This window comes from Salvelinus namaycush, chromosome 3 (genome assembly GCF_016432855.1).
Source record: "Salvelinus namaycush isolate Seneca chromosome 3, SaNama_1.0, whole genome shotgun sequence".
NCBI lineage: Eukaryota > Metazoa > Chordata > Actinopteri > Salmoniformes > Salmonidae > Salvelinus > Salvelinus namaycush.
Window position 1 is genome coordinate 15,463,680 of NC_052309.1, and position 20,668 is coordinate 15,484,347.

The 20,668-nt window shown below is 43.2% G+C and overlaps 1 protein-coding gene across 1 annotated transcript in view; it reads right to left on the reverse strand.

Moving 5' to 3' along the window:
• Positions 1–317: 317 nt before the first annotated feature.
• LOC120044820 (zinc finger protein GLIS3-like) overlaps positions 318–20,668 on the reverse strand; it is a 37,377-nt gene continuing 17,026 nt past the window's right edge. Inside the window, exons 2-8 of the mRNA XM_038989490.1 lie at positions 15,351–15,546; positions 14,340–15,189; positions 14,010–14,261; positions 7,136–7,297; positions 2,271–2,381; positions 1,752–1,893; positions 318–424 (exon numbers count right to left, since the gene is read on the reverse strand). Of these exons, the coding sequence (XP_038845418.1) occupies positions 318–424; positions 1,752–1,893; positions 2,271–2,381; positions 7,136–7,297; positions 14,010–14,261; positions 14,340–15,189; positions 15,351–15,546 (1,820 nt within the window). The remainder of the gene's footprint in view (positions 425–1,751; positions 1,894–2,270; positions 2,382–7,135; positions 7,298–14,009; positions 14,262–14,339; positions 15,190–15,350; positions 15,547–20,668) is intronic.

A 20,668-nucleotide genomic window follows, 5' to 3' on the forward strand; every position in this document is an offset into this window, starting at 1 on the left:
TAGAAAATTATTTCCACATAACCACAACGGCAACACATACTAAGTGACAGAAGTCAGGGAAGTTTAGCCAGGTCCAGGTTGTGACAGCTGCCTATGAATTGTCATAATCTAACCATAGGAAAAACACCATTGTACGAGTAATAATTGTTTATCCTAAATGCAAAAGTTCCCTCCCCATATAAATGTAAAACCGGCAACGACAATAAACAAACTCTAGAATTGCCTCACAGCTGAAAAAACGTATGTGGTGAACTCAAATAGATTAGTTAAATAAAGGTTAAATAAAGGTTAAATAAAAAAATAAATAGACTAGAAGACTAATAATAATCTTTCTGCTGTGTGGCTGTATACCTATAACTGTCCTGCTGGGGGCGCAGCAGAGCCAGGTGTGAGCTGTTTGAGGAGGGTTGGACCTGTGGAACAGCTGGAGGGAAAGGGATGGATAGAGACACACAGTGGCTAGACTGCCCACTGGTCAGCAGATCTATCAAACACAGACAACAAAGGAGAGATATGAATACACCGAACAATCCTACACACAGCATAAGCCTCTAACTCAGACTCAAACTAAGGAGTATAAGAACATACACTTCATGACCAAAAGTATGTGGACACCTGCTCGTCGAACATCTCATTCCAAAATCATGGGCATTAATATGGAGTTGGTTCCCCCTTTGCCGCTGTAACAGCCTCTACTCTTCTGGGAAGGCTTTCCCCTAGATGTTGGAACATTGCTGCGGGGACTTGCTTCCATTCAGCCACAAGAGCATTAGTGAGGTCGGACACTGACGTTGGGTGATTAGGCCTGGCTCGCAGTTGGCGTTCCAATTCATCCCAAAGGTGTTTGATCGGGTTGAGGTCAGGGCTCTATGCAAGCCAGTCAAGTTCTTCCACACTGATCTCAATAAAACATTTCTGTATGGACCTCACTTTGTGCACGGGGGCATTGTCATGCTGAAACAGGAAAGGGCCTTCCCAAAACTATTGAAAAACAGCCCCAGACCATTATTCCTCCTTCACCAAACGTTACAGTTACATCCGCCAAATCCAGGTTTGTCCGCCGGACTGCCAGATGGTGAAGCGTGATTCATCACTCCAGAGAACGTGTTTCTACTGCTCCAGAGTCCAATGGAGGCGAGCTTTACACCACTCCGTTTGACGCTTGGCATTGTGCATGGTGATCTTAGGCTTGTGTGCGGCTGCTTGGCCATGGAAACTCATTTCATGACGCTCTCGACAAACAGTTCTTCTTTGGAACTCGTAGTGAGTGTTGCAACCGAGGACAGACAATTTATACACGCTACTCGCTTCAGCACTCTATGGTTCTGTTCTGTGAGATTGTGTGGCCTACCACTTTGCAGCTGAGTAGTTGTTGACCTAAACTTTCCACTTCACAAACAGCATTTCCAGTTGACCCGGGGCAGCTCTAGCAGGGCAGAAATTAGACGAACTGACTTGTTGAAAAGGTGGCATCCTATGATGGTGCCACGTTGAACGTCACTGAGCTCTTCAGTAAGGCCATTCTATTGCCAATGTTTGTCTATTGAGATTGCATGGCTGTGTGCTCAATTTTATACAGCTGAGCTGTCAACAACGGGTGTGGCTGAAATAGACGAATCCACTAATTTGAAGGGGTGTCCACATACTTCTGTATATACAGTGTATGAAACCACGGCTTTCATTCTAGTAAGGCTATATTTGCCAGAACTACTGTACTAAAGGCACTGTCAATGCATGTAAAAAATTTGTACCTGTGTAGAGATCTAGGGAAGGTATTGGTGATTGACCCAGCTTGCTGTTAATCATGTCCAGAGGAGAGAGGCTGGGTAGCAGGGGTTGGATGGTTAGACAGTCCGTTAATGTCTCTTGGCTCATGTCAATTGATGACCTCAGCTTTAGACCAATCACATGGAAACAGATGTACAGAGATCAGCATAAATGCAAGCAGAGAATAAAGTAACTTGCTAATGAAAGAAGCTGTGAATGTGGTCCCGTGTGGCTCAGTTGGTAGAGCATGGCGCTTGCAATGCCAGGGTTGTGGGTTCAATTCCCACGGGGGGACCAGGGTTCAATTCCCACGGGGGGACCAGGATGAATATGTATGAACTTTCCAATTTGTAAGTCGCTTTGGATAAGAGCGTCTGCTAAATGACTTAAATGTAAATGTAAAGAGACATTGAGACTGCAGTCACACTTTGACAGCAAAGCGTGATGAAGCTGCTTATCAGGTATAACTGTTAAGAGTGGAGTCCAGGCAGCTCCATACTGACCTTTTTCCTAAACTGCCTCTCTTTGGATGAATGGGATTTGATGTGCTTGCGCAGGGAGCTGGGGTCAGTGTAGCGCTTTACACAACCAGGGATCTGACACGCGTACGGCTTCTGCACAAACACACAGACACAAAATGTAAATTATGTCACAAAACCAACAACTTTCGGCTTTCGATGTGTGTTTTCAAATCAAATCAAATGTTATTTGTCACATGCGCCGAATACAACAGGTGTAGACCTTACAGTGAAATGCTGATTTATAAGCCCTTAACCACCAATGCAGTTTTAAGAAAAATAAGTGTTAAGTAAAAAATAGATAAGTAAAATATATAAAATAACAAATAATTAAAGAGCAGCAGTAAAATAACAGTAGCAAGGCTATATAAAGGGGGTACCGGTACAGAGTCAATGTGCGGTGGCACTGGTTAGTCAAGGTAATTGAGGTAATATGTATACTACCGTTCAAAAGTTTTGGGTCACTTGGAAATGTCCTTGTTTTTGAAAGAAAAGCATAGTTTTTGTCCATTAAAATAACATCAAATTGATCAGAATTACAGTGTAGACATTTTTAATGTTGTAAATGACTATTGTAGCTGGAAACAGCTGAATTCTTTATGGAATATCTACATAGGTGTACAGAGGCCCATTATCAGCAACCATCACTCCTGTGTTCCAATGGCACTTTGTGTTAGCTAATCCAAGTTTATCAATTTAAAAGGCTAATTGATCATTAGAAAACCCTTTTGCAATTATGTTAGCACAGCTGAAAACTGTTGTTCTGATTAATGAAGCAATAAAACTGGCCTTCTACAGACTAGTTGAGTATCTGGAGCATCAGCAACTTCCTTCACAGAACAGCGCAAACTGGCTCTAACCAGAATAGAAAGAGGAATGGGAGGCCCCGGTGCACAACTGAGCTGTAGTACACAGCTAGTACGAGATCTTCAGTTTCTTGGCAATCTTTCGCATGGAATAGCCTTAATTTCTTAGAACAAGAATAGACTGACGAGTTTCAGAAGAAAGTTCTGTTGCTGGAAATTTTGAGCCTGTAATCAAACCCACAAATGCTGATGCTCCAGATACTCAACTAGTCTAAAGAAGGTCAGTTTTATTGCTTCTTTAGTTAGCACAACAGTTTTCAGCTGTGCTAACATAATTGCAAAAGGGTTTTCTAATGATCAATTAGTCTTTTAAAATTATAAACTTGGATTAGCACAGCACCCCCACAACATGATGCTGCCAACATCGTGCTTCACGGTTGGGATGGTGTTCTTTGGCTTGCAAGCCTCCCCCTTTTTCCTCCAAACATAATGATGGTCATTATGGCCAAACAGTTCTATTTTTGTTTCATCAGACCAGAGGACATTTCTCCAAAAAGTACAATCTTTGTCCCCATGTGCAGTTGCAAACCGTAGTCTGGCTTTTTTAGGGCGGTTTTGGAGCAGTGGCTTCTTCCTTGCTGAGCGGCCTTTCAGGTTATGTCGATATAGGACTCGTTTAACTGTGGATATAGATACTTTTGTACCTGTTTCCTCCAGCATCTTCACAAGGTCCTTTGCTGTTGTTCTGGGATTGATTTGCACTTTTCGCACCAGAGGAAGTTCATCTCTAGGAGACAGAACGCGTCTCCTTCCTGAGCGGTATGACGGCTGCGTGGTCGCATGGTGTTTATACTTGTGTACTATTGTTTGTACAGATGAACGTGGTACCTTCAGGCATTTGGAAATTGCTCTCAAGGATGAGCCAGACTTGTGGAGGTCTACAATATTTTTTCAGAGGTCTGGCTGATTTCTTTTGATTTTCCCATGATGCCAAGCAAAGAGGCACTGAGTTTGAAGGTAGGCCTTGCAATACATCCACAGGTACACTTCCAATTGACTCAAATCCATTAGCCTGTCAGAAGCTTTTAAAGCCATGACATAATTTTCTGGAATTTTCCAAGCTGTTTAAAGGCACAGTCAACTTAGTGTATGTAAATTTCTGACCCACTGGAATTGTGATACAGTGAATTATAAGTGAAATAATCTGTCTGTAAACAATTGTTGGAAAAATTACTTGTGTCATGCACAAAGTAGATGTCCTAACCGACTTTCCAAAACGATAGTTTGTTAACAAGAAATTTGTGGAGTGGTTGAAAAACGAGTTTTAATGACTCCAACCAAAGTGTATGTAAACTTCAACTGTATATATTTTTTTTTAACAAGGCAAGTCAGTTAAGAACAAATTCTTATTTACAATGACAGCCTATCCCAGCCAAACCCAACCAACCTTGGTTCAATTATGTGCAGTCCTATGGGACTCCCAATCACAGCCAGATGTGACTCAGCCTGGATTCGAACCAGGGACTGTAAAGACTCCTCTTGCACTGAGCTGCAGTGCCTTAGACCGCTGCACCACTCGGGAGCCTGGCAGTTGGAGGCCGAACAGTTGCCATACCAGGCAGTGATACAACCAGTCAGGATGCTCTTGATTGTGCAGCTGTAGAACTTTTTAAAGTTCTGAGTACCCATGACAAGTCTTTTCAGTCCCCTGAGGGGAAATAGGCGTTTGTCGTGCCCTCTTCATGACTGTCTTGGTGTGTTTAGACCATGATAGTTTGTTGGTGATGTGGACACCAAGGAACTTGAAGCTCTCAACCTGCTCCACTACAGCCACGTCAATGAGAATGGGGGTGCTCGTTCTTCCTTTTCCTGTAGTCCACAATCATCTCCTTTGTTTTGATCACGTTGAGGGAGTGGTTGTTATCCTGGCACCACACGGCCAGGTCTCTGACCTCCTCCCTATAGGCTGTCTCATCGTTGTCGGTGATCAGGTCTACCACTGTTGTGTCATCGGCAAACTTAATGATGGTGTTGGAGTCGTGCCTGGCCATGTAGTCATGAGTGAACAGGGAGTACAGGAAGGGACTGAGCACGCACCCCTGGGGGCCCCCGTGTTGAGGATCAGAGTGGCGGATGTGTTGTTACCTACCCTTACCACCTGGTAGCAGCCCGTTAGAAATTCCAGGATCCAGTTGCAGAGGGAGGCATTTAGTCCCAGGGTCCTTAGCTTAGTGATGAGCTTTGAGGGCACTATGGTGTTAAACCCTGAGCTGTAGTCAATGAATAGAATTCTCACATAGTTGTCCCTTTTGTCAAGGTGGGAAAGAGCAGTGTGGAGTGCAATAGAGATTGCATCATCTGTGGATCTGTTGGGGCGGTATGCAAATTGGAGTGGGTCTAGCGTTTCTGGGATAATGGTGTTGATGTGAGCCATGACCAGCCTTTCAAAGCACTTCATGGCTACAGATGTGAGTGCTACAGGTCGGTAGTCATTTAGGCAGGTTACCTTAGTGCTCTTGGGCACACGGACTATGGTGGTCTGCTTGAAACATGTTGGTATTACAGACTCAGTCAGGGACAGGTCGAAAATGTCAGTGAAGACACTTGCCAGTTGGTCCGCGCATGCTTCGAGTACACGTCCTGGTAATCCGTCTGGGAATGTTGACCTGTTTAAAGGTCTTACTCACATCGGCTACGGAGAGCGAGATCACACAATGTTTGATGGTTTGTCTGAGGGCATAGCGGTATTTCTTATAAGCTTCCGGGTTAGAGTCCCGATCCCTGAAAGCGGCAGCTCTACCCTTTAGCTCAGAGCGGAAGTTGCCTGTAATCCGTGGGTTCTGGTTGGGGTATGTACGTACGGTCACTGTGAGGACGACATCATCGATGCACTTATTAATGAAGCTTGTGACTGATGTGGTGTACTCCTCAATGCCATCGGAAGAATCCTGGAACATATTCCAGTCTGTGCTAGCAAAACAGTCCTGTAGCTTAGCATCTGCGTCTTCTGACCACTTCTTTATTGACCGAGTCACTGGTACTTCCTGCTTCAGTTTTATTTGTAAGCAGGAATCAGGAGGATAGAATTATGGTCGGATGTGCCAAATGGAGGGGAGGGAGAGCTTTGTACGCGTCTCTGTGTGTGGAGTAAAGGTGGTCTGGAGTTTTTTCCCCCTCTGTTTGCACATTTAACATGCTGGTAGAAATGAGGTAAAATGGATTTAAGTCTGGATGAGCGTTTTCCTGTTTGCTTATGGCCGTATATAGCTCATTGAGTGCGGTCTTAGTGCCAGCATCGGTTTGTGGTGGTAAACAGACAGCTACGAAGAATATAGATGAAAACTCTCTTGGTAAATAGTGTGGTCTATAGCTTATCATGAGATCTACCTCAGGTGAGCAAAACCTTGAGACTTCCTTACTATTAGATTTTGTGCACCAGCTGTTGTTTACAAATATACACAGACCGCCACCACTTGTCTTACCGGAGGCGGCTGTTCTATCCTGCCGATGCAGCGTAAACCCTCCAGCTGTATGTTATTCATGCCGTCGTTCAGCCACGACTCTGTGAAACATAAGATATTACAGTTTTTAATGTCCCGTTGGTTGGATATACGTGGTCGTAGTTCATCTATTTTGTTATCCAATGATTGTACGTTGGCTGATAGGACTGATGGTAAAGGCAGATTACCCTCTCGCCGTCGGATCCTTACAAGGCAACCCAACCTACGTCCCCGATATCTCTGTCTCTTTCTCCTGCGAATGACGGGGATGAAGGCCTTGTCGGGGGTCTGAAGTAAGTCCTTCACGTCCGACTCATTAAAGAAAAACTCTTCTTCCAGTACGAGGTGAGTAATCGCTGTCCTGATATCTAGAAGCTCTTTTCGGTCATAAGAGATGGTGGCAGAAACATTATGTACAAAGTAAATTGTGAAAAAACACACACAATAACATAATTGGTTAGGAGACCGTAAAACGGCAGCCATCTCCTCCGGCGCCATTGTCACACCATATGTGTGTCTGTCTGAGTTATGCCACTCAACTCACCGTGTCCAGGTGTGTGCGCTGATGCTTGGCTCTGTCGCTGGAGTTGCTGAAGGCTTTGTGGCAGCCGGGGTGCTGGCATATATAAGGCTTCTCTCCAGTGTGGCTGCGCAGGTGGATCTTCATGTTCTCCAGCCGAGAGAAAGCCTTCTGACAGCCCTCAAACTGCAACCACACACATAGGGCACAGGGACAGGAGTGATAGTGTACAATTAGTATACCTATCATGAACCTATACTGTACATCTTGGGCCACAAATCAATGGTCCAGGCTATCCGGGATACTTGGGACGTCGCAACTCTGACAATACCCCATTGAAATGTACATTTAAAATGGTTAGGGTTAGGTTATGGTTAGGGTAGGGGTTAAGGTTAGGGTACGGACAACCCAAGGATTCCAGATAGCACTAACCACAAAACAATATCTGGGAAAAAATAACACTGACAAACACTATATAAGAGGTGAGGTTGTCAATGTAACCAGCAGGGTTCAGTATCTGTGTGTAAACAGACCTCAATGTCTGTAAAAACGATCTTGTCTCTAGGGTCTCGTAGGAGCTACATGACAGAGTAACTCATTGTAGAAAAATGCTACCACTAACTGGTAGAAGGGCTAAGGTAGAAGAGAGGTTTGTTCCTTGCCAAAATAACTTGCTCCCTGCCCAGGTCTACTGCACTCGCTGTCACAAGCTATGAGATTCAGGAGTAGTGGATGGAGGTTAATTAAAGTCAGCAGAACTGAACAGCTCTCCTTTGTGCAGTACTACCCACCTCATTGCAATGACTTCACCCTCAAAACATGTGAATCATCACAGTTTCTTACTGTAAGCCAAGCCTAGCACTTTGCTCTCTGCGGTCATGGTGTTTGGAATGTTCTTACTTCAGCATCAGAGTAAAGTCATGGGACCGTGACCCATTTTATTATTGTTCCTCCAGGACTGGATTCCTTGCATAGCTATACCTCTCCCTCAGTCTAAACTGACTAAATACAGTTCCTTTAATATTTGACTCATCGCATTCGTATGGGACATATTTCCCATTCCTTTAATTAATGTAATAACATAGCACTAACTTCAAACTCTATTTCTCTTCTGAACTCTATCTGAATCAACATTGCTGGTATCTTCTTGCAGGACAGTATCTTGATGAAATTCACATATCTAATGTACAGTACAGGCAAAACACATACCTACTCCAGAGACACAACACTCGCAAATGTTCTCTCTCGAAGTTAGAAAACAGCAGGCACGAACATACACCCTGCAGAGCAAAACCACAACCACCAGCAGAGTACTGTCATTATGCCAAAACTCAATTCCAGTAAAGCCATTATGACTCCTTCTGATGGGAACCATATGTTCTTAATGTCAAAGGAATGGAGTAAAGGATATATTTTATAAGCCTTAAGTAACTCAAGAGGAATCGAGGGATGCGGATATGCCTGAGAATTCTATTAGTGCTCAACCGTCTATTAGGGATAGAAAATTGATTCTGCATGACTGTATCATAGTAAATGTGTGAATTTGGGGGTATTTTCAACAGCATTTTAATGCTTACAGATGGAGTCTCCCATGCAACGATGACGATCTCTCTCCTTGTGGGTGTTTACCATGCCCTGCATGTCTGGGGACATGACCTAACAGCCGTTGTGTATTACTGAAAGTGGAGAAAGCCACCAGTCTTAGTCTTACACAAGTCTTCTTCACACACAGCAGGATATTCTGTCCAAATGTTGTCTAATACAGTGGCATCCTAGGAAAGTACCCCATGACCAGACACTCAAAACAACAGTGTAGAAAAAGGGATCAGCATCGGACCATTCAGACCGGCTAGCATAAGAAAAACACAGGCCACGGAGAATGAGCAGGATAAATAGTCATTCAACCTGGGGATGGGAAAAGAACTAAGAACTAGCATCACACAAATATATTGCCAGGAGCCCAGCGGTGCCCCCCCCCCCCCCACACACACACTCTAATAAAGCTAATAGTCCCCTTTTAGCTGCTTTGAGAGACAGAGGGTCTGAATAGATAGCAACATGGCTCCTTAGTGGACCTAAATGCCACAGCCAGCCTCCTGACAGGTCCTGGCAGCCTCCCATGCCCCGGGGAACAATGACCCGCCCACATCGTGCCAGCAGAGTCAGTCTAGTGCCTACAGTTGTGCCTTAGCCTCTCTCCACTCTCTGACATCTCCAATGTCTCTTCTCCACTCTCTTGACATATCACCTCTCACATCTCCACCCTCTCACATCTCCACTCTCTCTTCTCTCTCACATCTCCACTCTCTTGACATATCACCTCTCACATCTCCACTCTCTCACATCCCCACTCTCTCTTCTCTCTCACATCTCCACTCTCTCACATCTCCACTCTCTCACATCTCTACTCTCTCACATCTCCACTCTCTCACATCTCCTCTCTCTCACATCTCCATTCTCTCACATCTCCATTCTCTCACATCTCAACTCTCTCTCTTCTCCTCACTTACTTCTTCTCGCTGTTCTCTCTCACATCTCACATCTTCACATGGCGTTTTTCTTACTCTTATCTACAGCTCAACTCCCATTCTTATCCACTTCAGACTGTCATGTCTCACTTCACTCTCACATATCCTCTCCTCATTCTCAGTCAAATGATCCTCTTGTCTGCTATCATCTTCTTTAAATGTAAAAGGTTAATGCATGATATTTTTAGGTCTTAAAAGTAACTGTCCAGTGAAAATCTCACTTTTAAAAGTTAATAATCTGTTAACTCATACCCAAATAATGTTGACTCATCCTACACTCGTATTTGTGGCCAAAGCATGAATTGGAGAAAAAACACTCAAAAAACCCAACCTCAAATGTGTATCTCAAACAGACTGTTTAAAAAATCCTTTCTATTTCCACATAGAACACAATGTCATGATGGCTCATTGGCTGAGATGGCCAATCAGTGGTCTACCCATGTAAATATTTTTACTGAATGGTCTACACCCACACCATTCTGTTGTTGGGATACACCCACACCATTCAAACACAGAAAATCTTATTTTTTTACACTCAATTGCAATTGTTGGGAAGAAAAACTATTTCACTCACATTGTAATTAATTTTAGGTCATATTTCATAGAACTCCGGAAACACTTCACAGTTACTTTAAAACAAGAGCTAAAAACAGTTACAGAAACTTGAGAAGAAGCTGGGTTGTTAAAATACTTTGAAGTCTGAATCGTTTTTTTGGTGCCAAGTTATTTCCCTCCTTGCGGTTGTAGAGATGCCGCTAAAAATCTTGGCAAACCAGAAATCTCACCAGGCCTGCATTCTGTGGTGGTGTGGGCAGGACTAGAGTTTCAAGCTGTCCATTGTAAGGAACTAAGTGAATTAACACAGAACTACTGGGGTTTCAGTCTGAATGTCTTCTTTCAACTTAACAACTGATATGCTTAAATGCACACTGTGATTACACAAGTGAACCTATTACTCATTTGAACCTGGTGCAGAATAGAACACCCAACACTAAGAAAATGTACAATCAGATTTTTTACAGTATGAAAGGGAAATGGCATATGAATGAAGGCCTTTTTTTGGTAAACCGTAAGTGACATACTTTGAGGCCCAATCAATCAAAACGGGTAACTCCAGGGTAAGTTAAGATATACAGCAGTCAACATATCGAGAGCTTGGAATGATAACCCACTGGGAACACACTAGTTGAATCAATATTGTTTCCACATAATTTCGATGAAATTACATTAAACCAACGTGGAATAGACGTTGAATTGATATCTGTGCCCAGTTGGAAGGGTTAATCTGCATTTTTGCCAAAACTGAGTTATTGACACAGACTTGTTCCTTACAATGTTCTCTACCTATATAATATTCTAAATACCCCAATTCATGTTGTTAAGTTAAAAATAATACAAGAATTGGGGTAGATTTATAGGACTACTGTTCAACCCCTATTGTACACTTTTCTCACTTTCCAATATTTCAGGGACTGAACAATTGAATATGGAAACTTTCAGGATAAATCAAACCACTGTATTTTTGATTCACCAATATTATATTTGGTGCGTAAAGGCTCTCTAAACCTGTTTTTTAATCATTTATGAATACATTTCTAAACCTAAATAATATACCAGATCAAAGTTGGTTTAAATCTACCAAATGGTACTGAAAAGATGAATATCTGTATTTTTAGATGGCTATCTTTCAGTGAGTCTGTTGAGAAAATTCTAATCAAAGGTAAACCAAATTTAAAGGGGTGGCTTTAGATAAATATACTGAAAACCCTATTGAACGAAAACTCCACAAGAAAATCTATTGGCCAGCAAGTGGGAGGGTTTTCAGCGGTTGAATTACCATACCTGCAAAGCCCGTTATGCACCTACATAAGGTAAGTCTGAATACCAACTACAGAGAAGTGCGTAAGAAAGAACTGCTTATTCATTCCTGATTCAGAGACTCCTCCAACTTGGATTTCAGGAAAACCAGGGAATTTATTGAAAGTTCCCAGAATTTTGCAACCCTATTCCTGTCAATCATTCCTCACAATAAGCCAGAGTGTAAATCTTGAACAATTGGCTGGCATGGCATATAAGACCTGCTTCTCTCTCTCTGTGAGAGGCTCTGTTGTTTAAGTCTGGATCCTGTCAGGATCCTGACTTTGATTGCTTAGACTGTTTTTGTTCAGTAAGTCTGGGTTTTCTGATTGTTTCTGTCAATAATGGACTGACCATGTTCTACTTCTTTTCAGTAGGACTTTTTTATCTTATGCTGCTGAGTCATACCTGGGATGATGGGATGGTGTACAATGGATACAGATGTATGATCTTAATTTGAGCCAGTTTGCTACAGTAGGACAATAATCCTGAAGCAACAGGAAATGTGAATTATTATGTGGATTATAGTTAATGGACATTTTTGTAGGGGTTGATACATTTTTCGTAAGCTTTTTTAAACCTCAAATACATTGAAAGTTCACCAGCAACAGGGTGATAAATGTAAGATTCTACCCGTAATAACACACAGTTATAGAAACAGTATTCCACTTTTCATGTAGTCTAATTTTGGCTAGCCTAACCACTGATCAAGCAACATTATGGACTAAATGTTCAAATCCTGTTGCTGCAGGATTATTTTGTTGCGACAATACGGGTCAAATGAAGATTCTACATCTGTACGTACAAAATGGCACTCTATTCACTAAATAGGGAATAAGGCGCCATTTCTGACACACCCAATGTCTATTCTGTTTTTGGGTAGGGGGTCAGATTACACGGTACACAGACCCATCCGACTACAGCTGCAGCCTCCATAGCAACGGGACTGGTTAGCACTAATATGTGAGTGTTTTGGAGCGAAAGGTCGACCACAGGTATGCATCCAGTTAATAATTGACTAACCAAGAAGCGGCGAAACAAGACAAGGAATGAGAATGATTGGTCTATTCCTTATCTGAACCTCAAGTATGTTCCCAGTGGGATTGAGAGTGTGGGGTATCTCTACAATCGTCCAGACTGTGATCTTGAGTATGAGTGTGATGTTCTCTCCTTGGAAACCTAGTTAACTCTACTCATCCAGCTCGATGATCCTAAAACAGAGCCCAAGCTCATTACTGCAACTAATGTGCATAGATGTTTTGCCGCTATGGCTCCTGAAGTATACCTTTAACTGCATTCAAACACAGTAGAACTAGGACGATTAACTGAAAATTAACGACACCGACGAAACCAATCACTTATCGCAGGCATTTTGCTGATATCGTTCAATGCAATAAGTAGCCTGTACTAGAGAAATGTAAATACGTTTGAAATAAGTTTGCTAATATGGGTGATTGTACTAGGAGAATTGATGGCAACAACCATAAAACTAGTCGTAGTAGTTTAAAGGATAATACATATTAATGTTGTAAATGTATTGTTATATCATTATCGCATCAAGTCAGGTAATTTAGGGCAAAATATGGATTTTAGTCCATATCACCCACCTCTAATATACAGTGCAGTACAACTCATCTGTCAACAGACAGAAAACAAACATCAAAAGAGACTAGTGAGACTAGTGAAGAGAACCAAAACGTGGCCTTCTTTAGCAGCACATCTAAGAGAACCACCAGCAGCAGCACTAGGCCTGGGAGCACCTATCTCGGGGGATCCAGCCAATCCCCTCATCAGAACCAGGTCCAAGGATACATGGCTTTCAGATTAACTCCATTCAACTGTCTCTCTGCTTGGCCATATAACCAGACCGATCAGAACCGGGCCAGGGGGCATCACCTTCATAGAACCTCAGCCAAGTCTGTACCTGACTTGGCACTAATAAGTCTTATTGGCTACTGACAGGCTTGGTAGAGCAAGAGGGGGGGGGGGGGGGGGGCAGATGGGGAGAGAGAGAGAGCAGGAGGCTTACTGACTGGTGCCCTGCCAGATCTTAAGCACTGCACTGTCTTTGTGCTGATTTAATAACTACATAATAGAGTTAACTCTCATGTCAATTTTCACAAAGCTGGCTAATTAGCCCATGGCAACAGTTAAAAGGAGAAAGACCATATTTCTGACCCCAACCTTTAGCCTTCAAACATACATCAGAGCACACAAAGGCATTAAAGAGGTACAACATGCGTACTTCAAGATGTCTATTTCCCTGGCTGGTTGACTCACAGTAGACAGGAGAGACAGTCGGGAAGGGAACTGCTGCACTCACTAACCTCCTGTAACACACTTATGGAAAAAAGGATGTTAACCATTGTGCATAAGGGGGATGGTATGTAAAGCTGAGGTAAAATTGGGTTCAGGTAAAGCCAATGGATTCTAAAGTGGATGACTAAACAGATACACACTTGCATGTTAAAGACAGTTTTGAGGTCTTCACCAGAGATTGATTTGCTATGTACCGTGCACTTGTTGGGTTTCTCTCCAGAGTGGACTCTCATGTGGATGAGGAGTTTGTAGCGGGCATTGAACGGCTTGAACCTGCGTGGACACACCGCCCAGAAGCAGGTGAAGTCTTCGCCCTTCCGCTGGTCCACATGGCGCTTCTCTATGTGCCTAACCAGCTCCTTCTTTTGGTCATACACAGCACTGCAGTCCACCCAGCGGCAGCAGTGCCCCCCACTGTAGTCCTCCAGCTCCCCCTCCTCTTCCTCCTGCATGGGGAAGAGGGACAGGGGATGGGGCACGAGGCTGGTCCCATGCCCAGGGGGAGCTGGGGGGGGCTGAGAGACAGGGCCCTGGGACTGGGCCTGACCCTGGATGTGGCTAGGAGGTCTTTGGAGTTGGCGGTGCTGGTAGTGAGAGTGGTAAGGAGGTGGGGGGCCCTGCGGTGGACTATCTGATCTGATGATGGTGGCCAACTCTAGCTGAAAGTGTAGAGATGGCACCAGGTCATTAGTGTTACTGGCAGCCCTCTGTGGTGTCCCTCCCTCCTCTGGGAGACACTGCTGCTCCACCACCATGTTAGCCATCTGGCTCTCCAGCGCCCCGCCCTGCTCCAGCCTCTGCATGCGGCCACTCTCCAATCCAGGTTTGGGGTCACTCAGTGGGGTCAGAGCGAGCGTGGAGCCTGGTAGGCTGAGGAGGCCTGAAGTCTGAGGATAGGGGATACAGCTCCCTCTCACCCCCAGGAAGTGGCCATAGACCTCAGGCTGGAGGGGTGAAAGGGTGTGGTGGGAGGTCGGAGAGCTCCGGGAGCCATTGATGTAAGCCACCAGCGAGGTGGGCGAGGTACGGATGATGGAGTTGAAGTCAAGGCCATGGCTGTCTGACAGAGGTGAGATGGAGAGGGCCTTCTTTTTGGAGTGGGCTGAGTACTGCCGGGGGCTGTTGGCATCTCCCCCAAACAGGTAGGAGGGCAGGGAGGCAGAGTTGGAGATGCTGGTGCCCCCAGACATGGCAGTGCCAGGGGGCAGGCTGAGCAGCTCACCCCCCTTGCTGGCCTGGGTGGAACCCTGTTGTGGGCAGAGTGGAGGAAGGACCCGGTAGCCATAGGGCCACTCCTGTCTGCCACTCAGAACTGACTGGGTCTCTGCTAGGCTCAGGGTGGTGGATGCCAGGGACTCTCTGGAGAGCAAGGACCTGAAGAAAGGATAGAAGTACAAGGGAAATCTCACAAATGAGTAACACAACTGTTTAATATAGTACTGTATGTTGACTTTGTTTAGAGTACAGAAATCAGTGTAATGACAAGAGTTTGGCGGTATACTCCCTCACCTAGAGTGGTGCAGAGGTTGACTCACCTGGCATCTGTGTAAGGTACCACCAGGCCTTGTGGGGGTTGGTGGTGTGGTACCAGAGGCCCAGAGGTGTAGGCCTGACTCGTGACAGGAGACACTGGACACAGGCTCTGGACCACCATGGGACTACAGGTGACCCAGAGGTTAGCACCAGCCTGCTGGCCCAACACTTGCATACTTGGTCCTGAGACAAAGTAACCTGGTAGAGACAAGTTCACCATTAGAGGGTTGAGGGTTCACCACCAAGGTCATATTATACAGGGACATAGGAAATTAGACCATATACTTTACAAATCATAACAGTGAAAAAAAAGATTACATTTTATGGGTTGGAAAAACGCTTTCAGTGTAAACTTTAACGACTAAAACCAGATGTAAAGTATTTTTTTATAATCTTTGAGAATTAACAATCACCAAAATAAACGCTAGACAGTCAGCGGGAATTGAAAATTAAAAAAACAATGAATTTAGCAGTATTGATTTTGTTATTATGTTTGAGGAAACGAACACAGAATTATTATCCACGGCAAAATGCATAGAATTGCAAAATTTTCTCGAAGCTCCATGGCAAAATTTGTAGAATTGCAGGAAATTAGCTTCAAAACTTTTTATTTTTTTATTTATCTCAGCTCCATGTTGAAATGTATAGAATTGCAGGAAGTTTCCTCTAAAATTCAGCCGTGCAGGCCACGCCCATTGCCACGCTGTCAACGGTGGGTGTAGCTGGTGCATGGAAGTCAGGCGCAGGAGAGCAGAGATGAATGGACAAAGCACTTTACTTAGGCAATCATAATACAGAACGCAACGCGTCACAACACAAAATGCCCAAGGAAACAAGATGAGGCAGCAAAAGTACAAAACCCAAGTACAAAGTACCGGCTGCCACAAAGCACGGGTAATAAAACAAAACCTGGCGCAAACCAGCCGGAAGCGTGCCAACCTTGACAATAAACAATACCCCACACAGACAGCAGGGAATAGAGGGTTAAATACACATGTAATTAGTAGGAGATGTAAACAAGGTGTGCAGGAAGACAAGACAAAACAAATGGAAAATGAAAGGTGGATCGGCGATGGCTAGAAGACCGGCGACGTCGACCGCCGAACGCCGCCCGAACAAGGAGAGGATCCGGAAGTCATGAAACACGCCTCCTACAACGCTCACCACCTAAGCCCCCTTTTTATCCAGAAAAAACTCTGTATTACAAAAATCATATTGAATCAGAAGCCTATATCTGAGCACTCCAGCCTCAACATTGCAGTGTTGTTGCTTGTGCTAAAGTCTTTCAATCAACATTGTTTAACACAGCTTGAAACAAGATTAAAAATAACCACTTTTGTAAGTTAATTAATGATAGAATGAAGCTTTTCTAAGTAAATTATAGACAAGACAATATAATATATTGTCTATATAATAGAAAGAAGGTTGTGGAGAACTCTCACTGTGTGTATTTGTAGTGAGCGCTTCAACTACTGCAGTCTTCTACAATGTGGTTGTGGCATTGTCATTTGCATCCAACCATTGTCATCATACTGTATCTTAGGTCTCTCTTTATGTGGTGTTGTGTTGTCTCTCTTGTCGTGATGTGTGTTTTGTCCTATATTTATAATTAAAAAATATATTTTTAATTCCAGCCCCTGTGTAACGTTCGTCGTTAGGAGAAAGAGAGGAGGACCAAAATGCAGTGTGATGATTATCCATTTTAATGAACACGAATAATCTAACAAAAACAACAAAACACGAGAACGAAACGAAACAGTCCTGAACGGTGAAAAATACAAAAACACAGGAACAGGAACAATCCCCCACAACCCACAATGACAAAACAGGCTACCTAAATATGGCTCCCAATCAGAGACAATGAAAAACACCTGCCTCTGATTGAGAACCATATCAGGCCAAACACATAGAAACAGACAAACTAGACATACAACATAGAATGCCCACTCCTATCACACCCTGACCAAACAAAACATAGAAACATACAACGCAAACTATGGCCAGGGCGTGACACCCTGTCCCCGCAGGAGGCCTTTTGCTTTTTCGTAGGTCGTCATTGTAAATAAGAATTTGTTCTTAACTGACTTGCCTAGTTAAATAAAGGTTCAATAAAATAGATAAAATGTATCTGACATACATTTCTAGTTTTTACTGGCAGTATCTGACTTTGATTGAGATGCAATGAATCCATGGTTCAGGGTCTGTTCATCTCCATCACAGTTCACTTCACCATATTAACACAGCAACCTGTGTTTGCACACCAGGGACCCGTGAGACAGACATCTTCAACAGAAATCAAACACAAACCTAATGGTTTTTGTCGTGTTCAGTAGACCCTTACGGAAAAACCACATGAATTTCACGTGATCACATGGAAATTGTTCCAGAAACATGTTTTCCTGTGATCACATGTGCTCTTATGTGAAGTTAATGTGATCAAGATTTGAACATGTAATGCAACGTGATAACATGAAACTACACAATAAAATGTGAACACACGTGAATTATTCCAAAAACACATGTTTAATCATGTGGTTTTTCTGTAAGGGGAAGCTTATGAATCCTGAAATTCCCCCTAACAAACCTGAACAGAAACACTTTCTGCTCTGTTCATTACAGATGAGATTTATTTTCTTCCTCTTTTTCCTCCTTGGGTCATTTGGGGACAAGCTTTCTGCTTAGTTAATTATCAATAAACAGGCCAGGGAAAAAGGAGGTCTGGGGTGGAGTGGAGGTTAGGGTGGGCGGACGATATTGAGGTAAAGTGAAGTATGAAGAAGTCAATGTACAGTAAATCAGTGCTACTTTGAAGAGAGGCGAGAAGAGAGGGGCTGATTGAACAACTCTGCTTACAACATATCACTGTGAGCCTGTCTTCTGTTCTAGGACATGTGCACACTGCGATCTTTCAGTTGAGAGGAAGAAGAGTTCCTCAACACAGGTCCTGTCAGAGCATATCCAAAATATCTAAGTTTTAAATAATAGTTTATGGTAGGAAACCACAAGTGGTTACTTCAATAGGACACTTCAAACTTATTTGGAGTGACATCCTCATTTACAAGTGTATCAGCATTTAACATGCTGAGTGATGACCACTGCTCTAAGGTCATTAAGGTCACACTATATCCTACTGATGGGACAAAATCTGAGGCTGCTCAAGTCCATAACAGTTATCTTACATAGAAGATCAGGACATCATCATTGGCTGTTTACCCATGTGTCAATGTATTACTCTGTATTTAACGTTGTTTATTACAAGGCTTGCAAGAAATGACCTTTGCCACCACTGTCAGAGCAGTCAGACGCCAAGCGCCCCGACATATGTAAGACATTGGTGGCTGCAAGGCTGGTGGGTGGGAGTTGAAGGGTGGGAACTTTTTGCCCCGACATATGTAAGACACCTAAAATATTTGGCTGTTTCCCATTGGTCAACACCTGCTTGCGGAGGCTCAGGGCAGGAAGCAGGACAGAACTCCCAAAGTTTGTCCTGGAGCTGAGGGGTACTGGGGAGTGGTGGACAGGGGCAGAACGGCATATTTTTACCTTGTCAGCTTGGGGATTTGATCTTGCAACCTTTCAGTCACTAGTCCAACACTCTAACCACTAGGCTACCTGCCGCCCCAGGTAGCCTAGTGTTGCCATATGTGACTCGTTTCAGGAAAATAGGCATATATCGCGCATCACTACTTCACAGGAGAGGCATTTGAACGTAAACTTTAAAAAAAAATCTAAGTGTGTTTTTTGTCAGAAATGCTTTCTGGAACATGTGAACTTTCATGTGCCTTAATAACAAACTTGTATGCCATCTGTAAATACGAATAACATTGTTAAATTACGAGCCTAGTTTGTTTAGCCACGAAAAAAGAGAGGAACCTTCCCGCTAGCCATGATCGGCTGAGACAATTGAATGGGCTGGACTTGCCGAGAGATGAGTTTGGATTGGTCTGCCATGTAGCACGCTTCTGTCTATAACAAAGGGCTGCTCAGTATGTGTAGGTAATAACTGCGAACGTGTTGCTCTCCACTTTCTGGAGGACTGAGTTTTGAAATCAGTGGAATGCCTGGTGGAAGCAGAGGATGATACGTAAGGAGATGGAGAAAATTCTGGCGTTTGATTGCAAATATGTGCAGGGAGTCGAAAAGAGAACAAACAGAAGGCTGTTGTGTCTCCGGATTACATCTTAAAACTAAGGGCAACCATGGCATCCGTGACAAAGGGAGAAGTGTCCATCCATGTATACGGGTAAGATAGTCTAGCTAGCTACATTTTCAGATATTATACGTTTCTGATTTAGTCAGAAAGTCATTTTCAGTTCAAGTTAAAACGTACTGTTAGCTAGCTAGCTAACGTTAGCTGGCTGGCTCGCTAGCTAATCTTACATGTATGATCTGTATAGTAATATTATTCACATCTCAGAGCCATTTGCATTGCTAATTATTGCCTAATGTTAGCTAGCTAGCTAACATTGAACCTGTTTGGTTAGCTACCCGCAGATTCATGCAGGGTAGTAATGCTATGAGTTGGGATTATGGTTAATTGTTTAGCTAGCTAGCTACATGTCTAAACAAAAGACTCCACTATGCAAGTAACCATTTCATTACACCTTTTGTATCCTGTGCATGTGACAAATAACTTTGATTTTATTTGATATAGTATGTGTTTACCAGAGACGGTAATGTGAAGAATATGACCTGCACCAAAATCAAATTAGGATATAACGTCAACGAGACAGTGTCCAAGTTAAAAAATTCTCTGGTAGAATGCTCTGCTTTTATTTCGTCACACTCACAACGGTAAGCTATTTTCTGTAATTGGCTCGCTATTAACTTGTAAATAATGATCTTGTTGTGAGTTTATTTTCCTGTAATAATGAAGACAAATGAGCTAAAGTGAAGACGTTGTCAGCTATATGATATGGCCATTATTTGAACAAGCTAGCTAGCTAACAAGCTAGAAATGAACCAAAACATTGTTTAGAAAGTTGCTTTTAGTTGCCTGGTTTGCTAGATTAACATATACTAAATATATTTTTAAATTAGTGGGTTTATTGGTGCTGAAATACACTAGCTATGCTATTTTGGACCACCAGTCTGTAGTTTTTGTGTTTATACTTTTTCATAACGATAACAACACGTTTGATGTCGGACGACAATGGAATGTTCATGATGACACTGCATCAACTGTCGATAGACGTAGTATTAACCAGCCTTTAGTCTTTAAATCTTTGGTTGTTTAGTACATGGCCTCATGTGAATCCTTAAAGAGATGGGTGGGGCTAAGGCTTAAGAGGGTGTGAATAATGCTGAATGGGTGTAGACA